The 16,710-nt window shown below is 40.2% G+C and overlaps 1 protein-coding gene across 1 annotated transcript in view; it reads left to right on the top strand.

The window, feature by feature from the left end:
- The window catches only part of OTOG (otogelin), a 169,766-nt gene that overhangs the window by 35,393 nt on the left and 117,663 nt on the right, over positions 1-16,710 (top strand). The window contains exons 13-18 of the mRNA XM_065592102.1: positions 342-388; positions 1,492-1,637; positions 11,669-11,801; positions 12,756-12,933; positions 14,890-15,014; positions 16,449-16,661. Of these exons, the coding sequence (XP_065448174.1) occupies positions 342-388; positions 1,492-1,637; positions 11,669-11,801; positions 12,756-12,933; positions 14,890-15,014; positions 16,449-16,661 (842 nt within the window). The remainder of the gene's footprint in view (positions 1-341; positions 389-1,491; positions 1,638-11,668; positions 11,802-12,755; positions 12,934-14,889; positions 15,015-16,448; positions 16,662-16,710) is intronic.

Here is a 16,710-nt window from a genome sequence, read left to right as displayed (position 1 = left end):
GTTTTCAAGTGATTTGATCCAAACTAAAGCTCCCTGACCTTTTGAGGTTCATTCATCATTAGTTTTTATAATGATCACTAATGAGAAAAGCAAGACTAATCCTAGATTTTGTGGGCCTCTATGCAAACTAACAGATAGCACTTCTTTCAGCAATCTCCCCACTTATAATCAAGTTCAACCATTGCCCACAATATCTGGGTCTGGCCATCTTCTGCTATTGCCGTACCCCTCCATCCCACTTACTGTTTTGGTGATGTCTCCATGGAGCAGAAAACCAGGAGGTGGAGCTGATGGACAAGTTTGAATTTTTTTTAATATGCACCTTTTGATTTTTCTTTCAGTACTTGTATTGGAGGAAAGTGGACCTGCACAAATCTTACCTGTCCAGGTATGTGTAAAGGACCTCGGGTCAGGTACCTCATAGATTCCAAAACATTATGTTAGTTTATAATAGCCAATTGTTACTTAAGGCCAAATTCTGCCCTGAGACATATTTTAACAAGATTTCCTATTGTACAACGTGTGTGTGTCTCTTTATATAACTACATATACACATACACCCCTGTACACACATTGTAATAGGTATTGCAATGACCTTCATAACAGCCATCTTCATTTTTCTATTCAGCTAGATAATGCTCTTCACAGTACGTTAGTTGAGTGTTGTTATAGGCAGAACTGGCGGCACCATCTTTAGTTTATGTTGACCAACATTTCCCATTATAATTTAAACTGTTTGAGCTGAAATTTTTCATGCCAGATGTCTTCCTCAGATGATTTGTTTTTCCAAAAACAAGAGTAGGGAAAAATGCATTGTTTTGACTACATTCTTATAGCTGTTTCATTGCCAATCACGAGCACTGCTTGCTTTGGAGAAAAGACTTGAACTTTGGCAGTGGGGGTTGCCCTGGTGTCAGGAATTAAATTTTTGTTGTTCCTGTGAAAGAAAAAAAATCTCAAATCTGGCTGAGTTATAAACAGATAACCTTAACTTAATGCTGGCGTTTAACTTTTGAATGTTTGACTTTGCAACCTTAATGGGCCTTTAACACCGTTTTTTTTGTGTACAATAATATATAAAAAAATAAAAATAATCAAGAATCCAAATTTTACACATCCAATTATCCACCTGTCTTAGGGTTTTCTATAATGCTCACCACTGTGGTATCTAAGTCCCAACAGTTACTAGCCTGACAAATCTATAGAGCAGTGATTATCAATATTCAGAGTGTTAGTTTGCAGTGGATCCCAGGAAAATTTCTAAGATCAAGTGTTCATATTCTAACTGCTTTATGTGGGCTTGGTTAATGCATTCCCTCCCTGTCACTAACACTTGAGTACAGCACATGAATAACATTGTTAATGAGTCATTAAAGTTGTTCGATCCATACCAGAGTATTTGAATCTTACAGTAATAATAGAAGTTGTAGAGTATTTACAACAAACACTTTTGCTCTGTAATAAAGGACTTTATCCTTTTTTTAATATCAGCTGAATGCTCTGTCTCAGGAGACATTAACTTCATGACATTTGATGGGCGCAAATACACTTTCCAAGCTACCTGCCAATATATTCTGGCAAAAAGCCACAGATCTGGCAAGTTTACAGTGTCTCTGCAAAATGCTCCTTGTGGACCGGTAAGGCTTAATGCTTTCTAATTATATCTTATATCTTCTATTTTCTGTTACCGGAGTCAGAAAAATGCGTTCAGTATGAGAGAAAAAAATCCACAACCAACTACCTGTACAATGTAACACTTTAAAAATAAGACTGTAGCAATGATTTTCTTTAATTAATTTATGTTTAAAGGCATTTAAATAGATTTTTTTGAGGAGGATTGTAGAGAAAGCCTCATACATCTGCATCCAGAGAGAGGAAGAGCTGTGCCTTGGGATCTTGATCTAGGATCCATTAAAGTTAATCAAAAGCCTCCCATTGACTTCAATGGACATTGGATCAGGCCCTGGGTGAGGGGGAAAAATAGAAAAGATGAGCTTACTCTGAAAAATAAATGTTGGTATCTGATTGTCCTGGAGGCTTCTGGGTGTAGTGGGCTCTTCTCTCTCTTTGGGTCTGCCGTAAGCACATAGCAAACATAACATAGCAGTCACAAAACACTATTACCATTCTCAGTACATTGGGTGTAGGGGCTTCTCATTTTGCTTCTTGTAACTTGTAAAGAATTTTAGCTGTGGTGCTTGGAAAGCTGCATAAAGTTTTGGGTACACCCGTCGAGAGTGTTGATGGTGGTGAACTCTCTCTAAATGTGTGTGTGTGTGTGTGTGTGTGTGTGTAAAGTATGGCTGAGTCTAAGAGTTCTGCTGTCTTAGGCAAATGGGCAAACATCTGCCCATCAGCCTGTAGTCACATACAAAAGTTGCGTATCTCTTCTACATGTGTGAAGCCAGTCCTGTGTGTATGTATATCATTGTAACATTACTTGTGCTGATGAATACAGTATATTGGACAAGGTTTTTATTACCTTCATGATATCTAATACAACCCTGATTGATATAGTCAACTGGAGCATTTAACCTTGTGTTGTGGCCTTGTTAGACCTTGCAATGTAAGCAAAGTTGGGTCAGGTCTGTACTAGTCTTCCAGGGAATACCTAGTTGCTGTGGAAAGTGGTAACAGCACACACAAAATATATTCGATAAAAACATAAATACTCTTGCTGGAAGGGTGCAACATAATGCTACTTTATTGCTTAGAATTTATGACAATAACACACAAGAACCCCAAAACAGAGAGAGAGTAAAAAGGCTGTTCCTTAAGGCATAGAGTCACAACTCACCCCACCTTGCTTTAAGCTGGCTCCTTTCAGACTGACTCCAGTCACACACTTTACTACAGAGCCCTCTTGCCTGCAAATGGGATCATGAACCCCTTGCCGCCGCCACCACACATTCTTCAAGTGATAGCTTGTAATTCCAACACAGTCCTCAATACACCACATTTCTGAGTGTCTAACTTCCTTTTTTGGATGGTTGCCTTTTCATTTACTTCAATAGGTGCTATATATGTACACCCCAGGGCAGAATTTGTCCAGTACTTAGCATCTGTTCTGAACTAATGCTCCAATATTATGTCAGGACCACAGTGCTATGGCAGTTGCCATGTTTGAGACAAGATAAAAAAACTGAGCTGCTGGCCACCTGTTCTAATAGTAGAACAGGTTAAACTTTGTGTCCTGGCCAGATTCCAACTTGGGTAATTACATTCGGAGTCTGATTTTGATCTCACTTAACTAGTTTAAATCAGTAGCAACTCTACTGATGACTCTGAAGTTTATCTAAACTGCACAGATTTTATTATTATTTGCTATTTGTATTCTGATAGTTCCGACAATGTGCTGGCACTGTTCAAAGACAATCATTTTCCTTGAAGAGCTTACAGTCCGCTGGAGTTACCTCTGACTGAGTGAGATCACAATAAGATCCTCTTCCCTCTATTTTCCTTTGTAATTCCATTTGCCTATAGTATTCTCCTTCGCTTTCTATTCAAAACTGATGTGCATTTCTAAATAGTCACTGTGTTTCACCCCTGAGAGGGCTGCATTGATTACTTTCTGTAAATCCTGAGGTGTTGCTGACTCCAGTATTGTAGTCTGAAAGAAAGCTCAATCCTCATTTTTAGTGCAATTAAAAAAAGGAGTATAACAAAAAATAGGAACATAAACATTAAAGTTTACATACGTCTGCTTCTACAGGGTTTGTAGAATTGGCCAAACTTGAGAAAGAGGAATATATTTCAGTTGTGTTCTGTGTTGCTGGACTAATGGCTAGCAAAATGGGATCTCCTGAAGAAACACTGTCAGCAGTTCAGTTAAGCAAATTGAGGTGTAATGGCCTCCCTCTTGGCTGGCTTATCAGGTCATAAACTGCTACAGCTTGAGCTCTATAATTGGGGGATGAAACAACTCTCATCCTCTGTGTATTGGGACAGAGAGGGAAACTCATAACACTTGCTCATCAGTGGGTTACAGAGGCTGAGGCAAGATTAGGCCAGTTTACGCTGTCTTGGTTAGAGGGAGCTGTTTCTAAAGATGTTGCCAATAGACAAGGAAGGTCTTGGTTCAAGTTTCTGTTATGATAATATGCAAGATGCTCATTATGGGCCTTATTCTCCATTCCCTTTCAGCACTCCCTTGCCTCTGTGCAAAATAAGCAAGAACTTGGGCCTTGCTTGCTTCGGTGGCTTTGTGCTGCTTCTGCTTTGTAATGTGACCATAATGTTAATGTGTCTGACCTTCTGGGGTAATCCTCAGACTGCATACAGCCGTGGGAGCTGTTCTCACCCTCTTCTTGACCGCAGACACAGGGGTCGTGCCTAATTTATCTCTGTGGCCTGGTGATTTCTAGGTGCCAGAATAGCCTCTTGGGGCAGTAAGCAGCCAGGTGTAAATTGGAGCAGCCATCAGGCCATTCTAGTATATGTTGGGTCCCACAACCAGACCCAAGATCAGGATCACTCCCACATACTTGTGTCTTGTGCTGAGTCTAGACCAGAGGATCTGTTTCCATGAATCCAAAGTGAGTGTAAACTCTACTGCAGGTATAAGTGAGTGGAGCGTTCTGACGATGTAGGCCACTGGAAAATCAGAACATCTGTGGTGTAAATCAAGAGTACCTTCACTGAAGTTAATCCAGACACCACCGGAGTAGGGGTGTGAAGCATCCATTAATTTGCTTAAATATATGGCCCCCGCTTGGCAGATAAACTGCTTCACCTTAGGGAACATCCAGCATGTGTTTCCCTTATAAGAAATAAATCTGAATTGTAATCTCAAAGATGTGTGTTACAGAAGCTCTTATTTCTCAGTGGCCTGAGATTTTTGGTCTTTTTTTTTTTTAATGACTATTAAATTTTTTTCACTGATCAGTCCCATCACATTCTAGCAGATTAAAAAATGAAGAAAGAAAATACCTGAAGAGATTCCAGCCCTTTGAATCACAAAGACACTAGTCAGCTAGCGCTTTAGAGCTGGTGACATAAATAGTCAGCAGGCAACAAGTGGTTTCAGAATGATGTGAAATTTTGTTTAAGCACTTTTTGGAAAGCAACTCAGGAAAGTGATCAGCACAGCTTAACCTTATCTGAGTTTCAAGTGACAACATCACTGGCTTTGTAGTTCGTATGATGAGGGATTCTGAATATAAGAATTTTTGTTAAGTGTCTAGTGAGAGAGAAAGCAGTTCATGTGAAAACACCTGCTGATAGTTGGCTGAGGCAATGTTATGAAAGAAACAATTCACTGAAACAGAGAATTATTGTCAGGTAAAATTTCTTCTATAGAATCCTTGGTGGAGATAGCAAACCTTCTGCAGAACAATGTTCGATAGTTAATAAATATTAACACATTATATGCCTACAGTTTGTTGTACATGGAAGCTGGAAGGCATTATTTGCAAGTTTAGGGCCAAGTGTTAAGTCAATCTCTGAAAATATGCCTGAAGATTTTATAGCACAGCCATTTTCATGTGCAACATTCTGAATTTACATTCACAAATAAGAATGGCCGTACTGGGTCGGACCAATGGTCCATCTAGCCCAGTATCCTGTCTTCTGACAGTGGCCAATGCCACTCAGAGTGAATGAACAGAACAGACAATCATTGAGTGATCCATCCCCTCTCATCCACTTCCAGCTTCTGGAAGTCAGAGGTGAAGGACATCCAGAGCATGCGGTTGCATTGCTGACCATCTTGGGCAATGGTGGGCAACCTGCGGCTCACGGGCCGCATGCAGTCTGTCAGGGTAATCCGCTGGTGGGCCGTGAGACAGTTTGTTTACGTTGACCATCTGCAGGCACGGCCGCCTGCAGCTCTCAGTGGCCGCGGTTCGGCCAATGGGAGCTGCAGGAAGTGACGGCCAGCACGTCCCTTTGGCCTGTGCCGCTTCCTGCAGCTCCCATTGGCTGGGAACGGTGAACCGCGGCCACTGGGAGCTGCGGGGGGGCCGTGCCTGTGGGAGGTCAATGTAAACAAACTGTCTCGTGGCCTGCCAGCGGATTATCCTGACGGGCTGCAGGTTGCCCACCACTGATCTTGGGTAATAGTTATTGATGGACTTATCCTCCATGCACTTATCTAATTCTTTTTTGAACCCAGTTATACTTTTGGCCTTCACAATATCCCCTGGCAATGAGTTGGCTGTGCATTGTATAAAGAAGTACTTCCTTTTGTTTGTTTTAAACCTGCTGCCTTTTAATTTCATTGGGTGACCCTTGGTTCTTGTTTTATGTAAAGGAGTAAATAACAGTCATTAAATGACATGATCTTAACATAAAAATTATTGAATACATTTTTATTAATACAGTGAATATTATCAATAAGTCAACATCAATAATATTCATTTTAATGCTGTCACCATGACCATCCTATTGAAACACTTTGTAATCTGTGCAAACCTTCTATATTGGCTTAAAAAGGGGTTCCTACAAAACTGAGCCCATTCTGAACCTCTTTATAAAAGAAGAAGTTAGATTACTCAGTCATGAAATGCATTTAACATGTTTTAATAAAAATAGAAGTTTAAAAGTAGGAAAATAGAATTCTGAAAGGCCAAGTCAGTATAACTTAAAAGGGAAAGACTGCTTTCAATGCATCCACTTTAACTGTCATTTAAACATGCTTATCAGTACTGCACTAGCTGGAATATCCCATTCATTTCTTTCCACCAGTAGTTTTCTGCAGCACATTACATAGCTCTATCCTTTCAAGGAAGAATGTTTAAAACATATTGTTTTCAAATTACTCTCTTTGTTCTGTTTACAAATCATGGCCCCTGCAACGAGCTCTGTATGGATGGGCCCAGTACCCATGCAGAATTCCACTGGGACTCCACATGGGTGCTAGGATCTAACTGCCGATTGGATTCGAAGAAGTTGATATTATGTTAGGTTACACATTTACAGCTGAACAAACAATATACAGCAAATCATTTTTGTGTTTGAAATAACTTGATAAAGTTTTTGATATTATTTGTAAATTCTGGATAGGTCTCAAACAATTAGCTATGATAATTCAATACTTGATATTCGGGATTCTAGCCATGTTGGTTAGCTGATTAGTCACATAAGCGATACGGTATTGTTTCATCCAATCAATAAACTGAGAGTCACTCTTATAAACAAGAGGACATGAAGAAGCCAGTCAGGCTTTGAAATAACATGTACAAATACTGAACTATGTTTGGAAAATCAGCTGTTATGTGCACAGGTATTTAATTTGCTTGTGCAGAGGCATGTTTTTGTGTGTACAAATATATGTCCAGTATATGTCTCTATCAGTAATCCAAATAGTTGGTAGATCTGAAAAAATATTTCAGCAGTTGTGTTTTTTTAACTGCCTCTTTTGGGTAAAATATCACTGCTGGTGCTTTTTAGTGATACAGGGAAGTCCTTGAATGCAACTGGCGTTCCATATGAGTCTGTTGCAAATCTACACTTTAATGGTGCTGCATGACCCCATAAAACAAATTATGGATGTGAGTTACTGTCAGTTGCTTTTTCTAGTAACCTCTTAACATTCAGTACCCTGACTTCTGCCTTGTTATTTGTAGGAGGAAACAGTGGACACCTAGGCACTGATGTAAATATTTTAAGTTCATTTACTGAATAATGTCTGCAATGAAAATTGTCTGGATTGTATATCTAGAAAATATGAATTCCATGTGCATTATTGCACTTGATGTGTACTTGGTGGAACAATAGTTGCAACAAACTTTGCAAATAGTTCTGTCCATTTAAATGATGTCTAGGCAAGCTTTCTTTTCTGCACTGGTTTTCAGGCACTATTTCTGATATCATTGCCTCCTTAGATTTGTTGTAATTATTTCTGTGTTTGTACAGTTCTTAGTACAATGGGGTCCTGGTTCATGACTGCAACTTTATAATCAACTTTTCAGCATCTGTTCATGTTTGGTTATTAAGCTTCTTCATGACCTAGTCAAACGAAAATGAGTCAGTTACATTACATGAAGGCAGACAGCTAAATATTGACAAAAATTATAAGTGCTGTATACAAATGCAAGAAGTCTAAATACTAAGATGGGTGAACTTGAGTGCCTGGTATTAAATGAGGATATTGATATAATAAGCATCACAGAAACTTAGTGGAACAATGATAATCAATGGGACATGGTAATGCCAGGCTACAAAATATATATGGCAGAGCAGGTTGCAATGGTGGGGAAGTGGCACTATATGTGAAAGAAAGCATAGAGTCAAGTATAGTAAAAATCTTAAATGAATCAGACAGTACCATAGAACTCCTGACGAGCAACAAAATACTATGTAATATTCAGCCTACATACTCTTGATTTCATTTGCTTAGCCACAGGTATGTCTTGAATGCAACCTCTTCTTATATGGTTTTCACTTTGTCTTTCAACCTCTCTGTGGTTTTATGGAGGTCATCAGATTTGCTTCTACATCTGCACTGAATTTCAAGTTTAATTGGGCCATGATCCGCTAGAAGTCAGCACTTAAAGTGTTAGGTGTATACTCACTTTTTGCTTGCAGATTGACCCAAATCCTTTCCCTGTGCCCCGCCTGAGTAGCTGGATTGGATGCTGGGTTTTTCCATGGAAAATGTGTAGGAAGTGTTGGTGGGACAGAATCTTTCTTACCCTAGTGATAGAAAAACTGGAGAGCTTCTCTATGGCTGCCACCCTAGCTTCTGGGTTGAAGTATCCTCCACAGCCTTTGTGCTCCCCCTCTGCATGTAGTGATCTGTGGGATGGTGTGGTCAGTGGTTGATCCACCAGCTGTCTCTCAAACCCCCACCCTTGTGACTGTGGGACATTTCTCTTGCCTTCCTACAGTCTCTTATAACCATTTCAAGTGAGACACTTTTATCAGCTATTGCAGCAATGCCTGCCTCACGCTGAAGGTTTTTAATATATGATTTGCCAGATTTCTGTTGCATCATCATGCTCGTGCTGTATCTTCAATACTTGAAGTTTAATCAAGTTACATGAACCTAAGGCCAATGGTAAAGGTTTCAAACATCTCTCTTTGGCATTGTGTTCTGTTGTAGAAGAAGAAATGTCTATGAAAATAAATACATACATAATATATTAAGAATAAAACGGAACAAACATGATAGACCTGGTCATGTTGGGGTCATTTGTGAGTCCTCCTACTTGCCTGCATAGGAGAGTAAGAGGATGTAAAGAGTCCACTTACTCTCCTCAGTGGGTTACTTGCATTGTCAGAGTTTGCACGGGGGGAGAGCAGCACCTGTGGGCTGCAACTTCCCTTCATGTGTAGATGGTGGGGAATGGGCAAAATCTCAGCTCTGCTGGTCCCCAAACACCCCAGCCTGTTCACTGGAGCCAGTGCAGAAAGTGAAATAATCTGTGCTGGCAAAAGGCACGATACAGATTACTCCCATTCTGGAGCAAAGAAACAGCAGAAACCAAATTGTGACCCTGCTTCACAGTCTGGTTCCTGTGCTGCTCAGATATGTATTTAAAAATGTAACAAACAACTTTGTTACCACAATTCAAAGATGGAAAAGCCTTTGCAGGTCGTCTGTTCCATTTCACTTCCAGTGCAGGATTGGCCCCTACCGTAGATTTTCTAGGGTTTTATCTGGTTACAAAAGTACCAATTGCTGAATTTTATTCTAACAAGTAAAGTCTGTTAGTTCTATTTGACTTATCAAGCATTTCTTTTCCCTTTCCCAGTGTTATTTCTTTGAATGGGAGGCTAAATGGGTTCAGCTACTCACAAAGACAGAGGTACTTGTCTGGAAACTCTGATAGCTATTGAATCATCTGTGTGGATAGTTGCCAGGTTATTTAGCACATGTGTCTGTAATTGTGATACATTGGAAAAATTCAATGTTCAATGAATCTTGAACTCATACTGCCTTCCACCTGTTTGGTGTGGTATCTAGTTGTAGTTCACTCTACTGTAATATAAAACATGCTGGAATATTAAGTGCTCAATACTTGATTGAGTTACCAAGTGGTTTCACTACTTGCTTTAGGTTTTTTCTTACACCATCTAGTTTCTTTATCTGGCTATGTTTCTTTGTGCAAATTTACAAAATGTGGGCCAGGTAGGTTTTGCATGTCTAGCTTGGATCATGGGAATCTTTCACATTGCAAAGGCCATTGCTAACAAGCCACAGGTGTACACTGCATGAGCATAGAACTGCCTCCTTTTGACAATTTTTATGCCAAAAGCACATATTTTGAAGTCCAAAATGAAAGGCTGCAGGTCTGGGAAAAGTTTTCTGACTATCCATGCATACTACAGCTCCAAAAGAAGCTTACTAGAAACCCTGAAAAACATGTGACCAAATCAAACATTAATTTTTAACAAAGCCCAACCTGTTACAACATTGTACAATAGAATCGTGAGAATAATATTCAGTAAATAATTTACTTGATGAATTTTGCCTCTTTTTCTGTTCACAAAGTATTCATGAGCTGCCTACAATATAGTCATATTTATTAGTTATTTGAAATTATTTGTGCAACATTTTCATTGAATAATTATTGGTCTTTCAATTTCAGAGCACTTAGTTTTCTGCAATTCAAATATTCAATTTATGAACTTTGAATGGTGTTGGTTGGTTTTACCATGTATGGCACATGGCATGTTCCTTTTCCTAGATTAGATTTAACGCAATTCTCTGAATCAGGTTTCTGCTGCAGAGTCCTGGTGATCACTTACAATGCAAAGTCTGATTATTTAGATCTTTTGGTTGCCTTTTATACCATTGATCACTGGGTGTCAATGACCTGAGTGCAAGGAACTTCCAAGGGTCCATTAGATTGTTTTAGAATGATTTTGTTCCTTCCTTTGGTGTAAGATTTAGCTAGTGTTCATAGGGAACCAATACAACTCCCAAGTATCCGCCTATATGTAGTCCTGGCTGTGTCATTCTTATCACTGTCTTAGTTCAATAAGTATGTGGTTGGATACAGTGGCACAGCAGGCATGTGTCATCAAAGTCCTGTTGCCAGTGAGTCTGCAGAGTGGTTCTGAGATGAGCTTTAACCAGCTAGATAAGAGGAGTGCTTGTAACACATGGCAAATAGGGTAGGCCAGTGGATTTCAGATCTCTTGCCTGGGCAAGAATGAGCCCAAATATACTTTAAAATCATGTACACCATGAAGCCTCTTTTTATATATATATCATATATTACTATTGATTTCAAAAGCATTCTAGGTTTAAAATGTTTAGAAATAACTTGGATAATGGCAAAACCCCATTTCCATTTAAATGGAACGACTGACTCAAATTGTTTCTTTGCATTATAATGTGCAGAATGTAATTTTATTTATAAGCATCAACTTTCAATGAAGTTTTTTCCGGAAATAAATGAGCCTGATCCAAAGCCTACTGAAGTTAATGTAATGTCCCATTGATTGCATAGGGCTTGTATCAGGCCCTAGAAAAAGATTTTGCTGTATTTGTTTTTATGTCTCTTACTTTTGAGCTGTATTTGTCTAATATGTTACAAGTGTATTCAAACATCTATATTTAAAATCTCAATATTAACTTTGAACTTTGAAACCACATATTTTACGAATACATTTTTCTAAAGAGGCAAGATACAATTGAAAATTATTTAGTTTTCCCCCTCCATACTTCTGCTTTAACATTTAACCCAACTCAAAATGTTTCTCTTACTCCTATTTGCAGAACCAAGATGGATCATGTATCAAATCAGTCAATCTGATTCTTAATCAGGATCCCAAGAGGCAAGTGACTCTGACTCATTCAGGAGATGTTTTGATATATGATCAGTACAAAATTAGCCTGCCCTATTCGGATGGTAAGGAATAATAAATACATAAGTAAATAATGCATATCAAGCAGCAAAGCAGTATTTTTAAAACCATGTATATGAATTATGTTGTTGCCATTGACACATTGCTAATTCCCCATAGGATGGCACCAATTGGTGTTTCACTAACTAACTGCAATGGTATTTAATGCCTTGATGACAAAAATATTAATTATTAGTATTATGCCAGAAGCCTCTTACATGAAGATAAAGTAAATTGTACCATTGACAGGCCCATAGTCTATCACTCAGACTACAAGGTCCTTTAGTTCTGTCCTAAAAGCAAAATTCTCTCCAATCATCATTGCAGGTCTTGACTCTGACTTTTCTCCTCTCCTTACTCATACAGAACTCACAGCAATGTCAGTGGGAGTTCTTCTTGCTCTACTTACATAGCATAATGGTGTTGAGCTCCACCAGAGGAGTTCTGCCTTAAGTTTGGGTTTCATATTTTCTTGCCTCAACTCAGTGGATTTTTAATATATCATTGTTGGGAGAGACAAGTATATTGCATATTAAATCATAGCCGCATCCTGCAAGGATCTGTGTTGACTTCAGTGAGAGCTTAAGGACACTCAGCATCTTGCAGGATCAGGCTCTATGGGAACTGTCCAAAATGTCTATGCTTCATGCAGTACATTGCCATCATTATGATGATGTCATCTGCCTACAACTGATTATCTGTGTTTTTAAAACTATTTGATTCTACTTACTCTTTATGAAATTGCCAGTGATCTGTTGTGTTTTTACACAACTTGAGAGAATGTATCAAACATTTAGTTTGCCTTATGAGACAGTAAAATACATCCTATCCTCTAATGATACATCACTGTTGCTTTTTGGGGGGTTCAGAATATAGAAACTGTAACTGACATAAATTAGAAAAAGGTTCTTAACCATTTTCTTTCAACTTACCTTTTTTCCCCTTCCCCTTCCCACCAGATTCTTTTGAAATCAGGAAGCTCTCCTCTGTATTTTTGCAAGTAAAGACCAACATTGGACTACAGATACTATATGACAGGCAGGGGCTAAGGCTCTATCTTCAAGTTGACGACCGATGGAAGGATGATACTGTGGGCCTTTGTGGAACCTTCAATGGGAACATGCAGGATGACTTTTTGTACGAATGATTACCGTCTTTTTTCATATATTTAGAGTGGTATAGAAAATATACATGCTGAAGATTCTTGGACAGATACCAAGAGTTTGACTTCATATTTCCCCCTTCCCCACCTCAGAATGCTGGAACTGAGAAGTTGGTTTTGGTTTGCTAGAAGGGGAAACCTTTAAGACATTATAAACCACATTGATGTTGATGTCTTTTTTTAAATGAAAATAATCATATAAAAGTACACTAGAATATAAACAAGCTCCCAGACTTAGTTTATTTGGAGATTTGTGCCTGAAAATGTCTCCTTCCTGAAGGACTTTCTGCTTCCTTGCAAGCCTTTCCTTATCTCTTTCCAGATCCTAGTCTCCACTACCATTCTAATCTCCTTTCTCCAACAGAGTCCCCATTGTGCTGAGTCTTGCAGCCCAGCAGTAGGTTTCAAAATGAATTTGCCTGTTGTTTGAGCTTCACTTTGCTGTGAATGCATTGGAACACAGTTAGAGATGCATGAGCACCACAGTGAAACATATTCAATCTGGTCCGTTTTGCTCTGAAGTCTGCGTGCAGTCTTGCAGACCCAGCACAGTGAAGTGGCTTCAGGATGAAGAAACAGTCAACTAAGAAGGGAGAAAGTAAAGGGGAAAGGAGTGATAAAGGATAAAGAGGAGTTAACAGAGCAGAAAGGGGTTGAGCCCATTTAGAGCAGGAAGGGACATTCCTCTGACCTGTCAGAAGAAAAGAAAAGATGTGTTAATTTTTAAATTAAACTGAATTCTTTTTATTAAAGCCGGTAGAAAAATGGGAACATTTTTCACACAAAAATGTCCCTAATTTCTTTGAAAAGTTCTAGAACTATTCCCCCCTCCCCCCCGTGCAACTAGCTCTACTTTTTATTTTAAAAATACAAAGAATCATCATCAGGTAAAACTGCCTAGATCACACTGGGATGTGCCATAAATTTGCCAACGGTATTTACAAGATGACAAGATATTCTTACATTCTTAAAAGTTTAATTCACAATCATCAGATCTTTGCAACACACTTCTCAATCTCCAAACCTGGCCATCTGTAACACAGGCCATCCAAATGGGTGACAAATGAGTGAAATGTGACAGCTGCACCACAACTGGAAGATTACAGTGTTTAAGTATAAAACCATAATTGAGATCTAATGCCATAATTGACAAATTATAATGGTTTTTAAGAGTCTTTTCTCACTGTGTGAAGCACGTGATCTGGTTATGCAATCTACATGGCAATAAAAGACCTGTGACACGGCCATGGCTGGCCCGGGTCAGCTGATTTGGGCTTACGGGGCTCTAGCTGTGGGACTAAAAGTTGCGGTGTAGGTGCTCCAGTTGGATCCTGGGCTCTGAAACCCAGCGAAGGGGGTTGGTCTCAGAACCTGGGCTCCAGCCCAAGCCTGAGTGTCACATTTTAGCCCAGCAGCCTGATCCGTGAGAGCCTGAGTCAGCTGAGCCAGGGTCGCTTGGTGCCGTGGGTTTTTTATTGCAGCATAGATGTACCCGCAACCATCCCCAATTAACCTGTAACCAGTTACAAACCTGTTTGATTTGCTTTACACAGTGATAAAAGCTCCTTAAAAACCATTCTAATTTGTCAATTATGGCATGACATCCAGAAAAACGTACAGGTATCATACAGAGGTGAGGCTCAAGTGAGAGTGGGTGTGTGCATGCCTATGGCAGTAGAGTCCTGGCCCAGACTACCCCCCATACTGCAATTTTACAGTCCCTCAACCTGAACCCCTTGAGCCCGAGTCTGCTGACACAGGCTAGCTGTGGGTGTTTAACTGCTGTGTAGACATACCCTTCTGTTGGAGCACTGCCTGAGAGAGCAGTGAGACAGGGATGCTGACCAACTTCATTGCGGGATGTGATGCAGTTGAGCAGTTATGTTGTAAATTTGTGATGTTGTCAGTGACTGACCTTTGTCTTGCAAAAGATCTCCAGTAGGAGTACCTGAAAGCACCCCGCAGCTGTTTGGAAACTCCTGGAAAACTTCATCCGCATGTGCCCCTGCATATGACCATTCACCAATGGACCCATGTGATATCCACCTACAGGCAGGTGAGCAGTAAGGATCAATCATTATTGATTTGACACCAAAATGTTTCATCCTGCTGTATCTCTGAGCCCGAGCCACAACAGCTAAACAGCTATTTTCAGTGCACTAGTACGAGCCCCACTAGCACAAGTGTGTGGATCCAGGCTGGGAGGCTTGGATCCAGGCTGTGAGGCTTGGTTCCAGATGCAGTATAGACATACCCATTAAGGCCCAGATCCACAAAGTTTCTTAGGTGTCTAAGTTCCAGTTTGGGGCTCCACTGTGATCCATAGAACTCCTGCTTGGCTATTGTCTAATCCTGTAGGCACCTGTGTTTCTGCCTCTGGTCATGTGCACTGCTGCCGTACTCTAGGCCGCCAGGTACCTCTCTCATACCTATGCCCCAGAGCAATTCACAAATTGCAGGAGAAGAGACATTTGTCTGCCTAACTCACATACAGGGTACTCAAGGGCTGCCTTCTGGATTGGGTCCCATTCGAAATTGTTGTGGTGGTGATGCTGACCCTATAACTTTTAGCACAGTGGTAAGAACTTTCATCTGGGAGGTGGCAAAGCCAGGGTCCAGTTCCCCATCTCCAATGACTATCTAATTGTTTATCCAAAGCAGAATAGCTTCAACAGGAGAGATTGTGGGAGCCTCACACCAGAATATCCTGTAGCTCAGTGTTACAGCACACTCCTCAGTGGTGGGAAGCTGCTGTTCAAATCCTTTCCATGCTTCAGGCAGAAGGGGGAACCTGGGTCTCCCACCTCCCGGGTGAGTGCTCTAACCACTGGGTTAAATGTTATAAACTGGGTACCATCACCACCACCCATTTTGTGTGGTGTTAGGCAGGTGCCACTACCAACTTCTCCTCCTCCTATTATTTGATGTGGAGTTAGGCAGGTGCCTAATGCATTCTCACAAGAAATGACTTGGGTGTGTAAGCTGCTTGACTCCAGGAGAGGGGTTCCCTGTGGCAGGTGCCTAATGCATTCTCACAAGAAATGACTTGGGTGTGTAAGCTGCTTGACTCCAGGAGAGGGGTTCCCTGTGGATGATTAGCAGAAATAGGCATCTCCCTGCAGCCTAGGCTTAGTGCCTATCTCTGTGAGAGGGGCAGGGCTTAGGACACATCCCTCTTGTCAGCATCTTCCATTGGCTAGTTTAGGCTTTGTGGATTGTAGTGTTGTTCCTGTGTTTTTCTAGGCTCAGCATCACAATGCTGAAGTCCCTTTATGGATTCGGGCCTGACTGCTTCTCCAGTCATCAGTGCAATTTCTATTGATAGCAATGGAAGTTACACATACAGATCTACTATAGAGTAAAATATGTTCATAAATCTCTTGCTATGGTCAGCTTCAATAAACAATACTACTTCCTCCTCTAAGACCTCTACCAAGTGTTAATAGTTTTGGAGCTAAAATATGTTTGTTTTAATGTGTTACCTTAACAGCCTCTTATGCATCAGAAGCTTGCAGCATCGTTACAAAAGAACTCTTTGCCCCTTGCCACGCCTATCTGAGTCCTGTTTCCTATTTTGAGCAGTGCAGAAGGGACACCTGCAAATGTGGCCAGATTTGCTTGTGCTCTGCTTTAGCCAATTATGCTCATCAATGCCGAAGACATGGAGTGATAATAGATTTTAGGTCTAGCATCCCAGACTGTGGTAAGTTGTCTTTCAGTTCAGGTCTAATATCTTAATGTCATAGGTTTTA

Source organism: Chrysemys picta, chromosome 4 (genome assembly GCF_011386835.1).
Source record: "Chrysemys picta bellii isolate R12L10 chromosome 4, ASM1138683v2, whole genome shotgun sequence".
Taxonomy (NCBI): Eukaryota; Metazoa; Chordata; order Testudines; family Emydidae; genus Chrysemys; species Chrysemys picta.
Note: the sequence above shows the minus strand (reverse complement) of the source record. Positions and strands in the feature narration are given on the sequence as shown.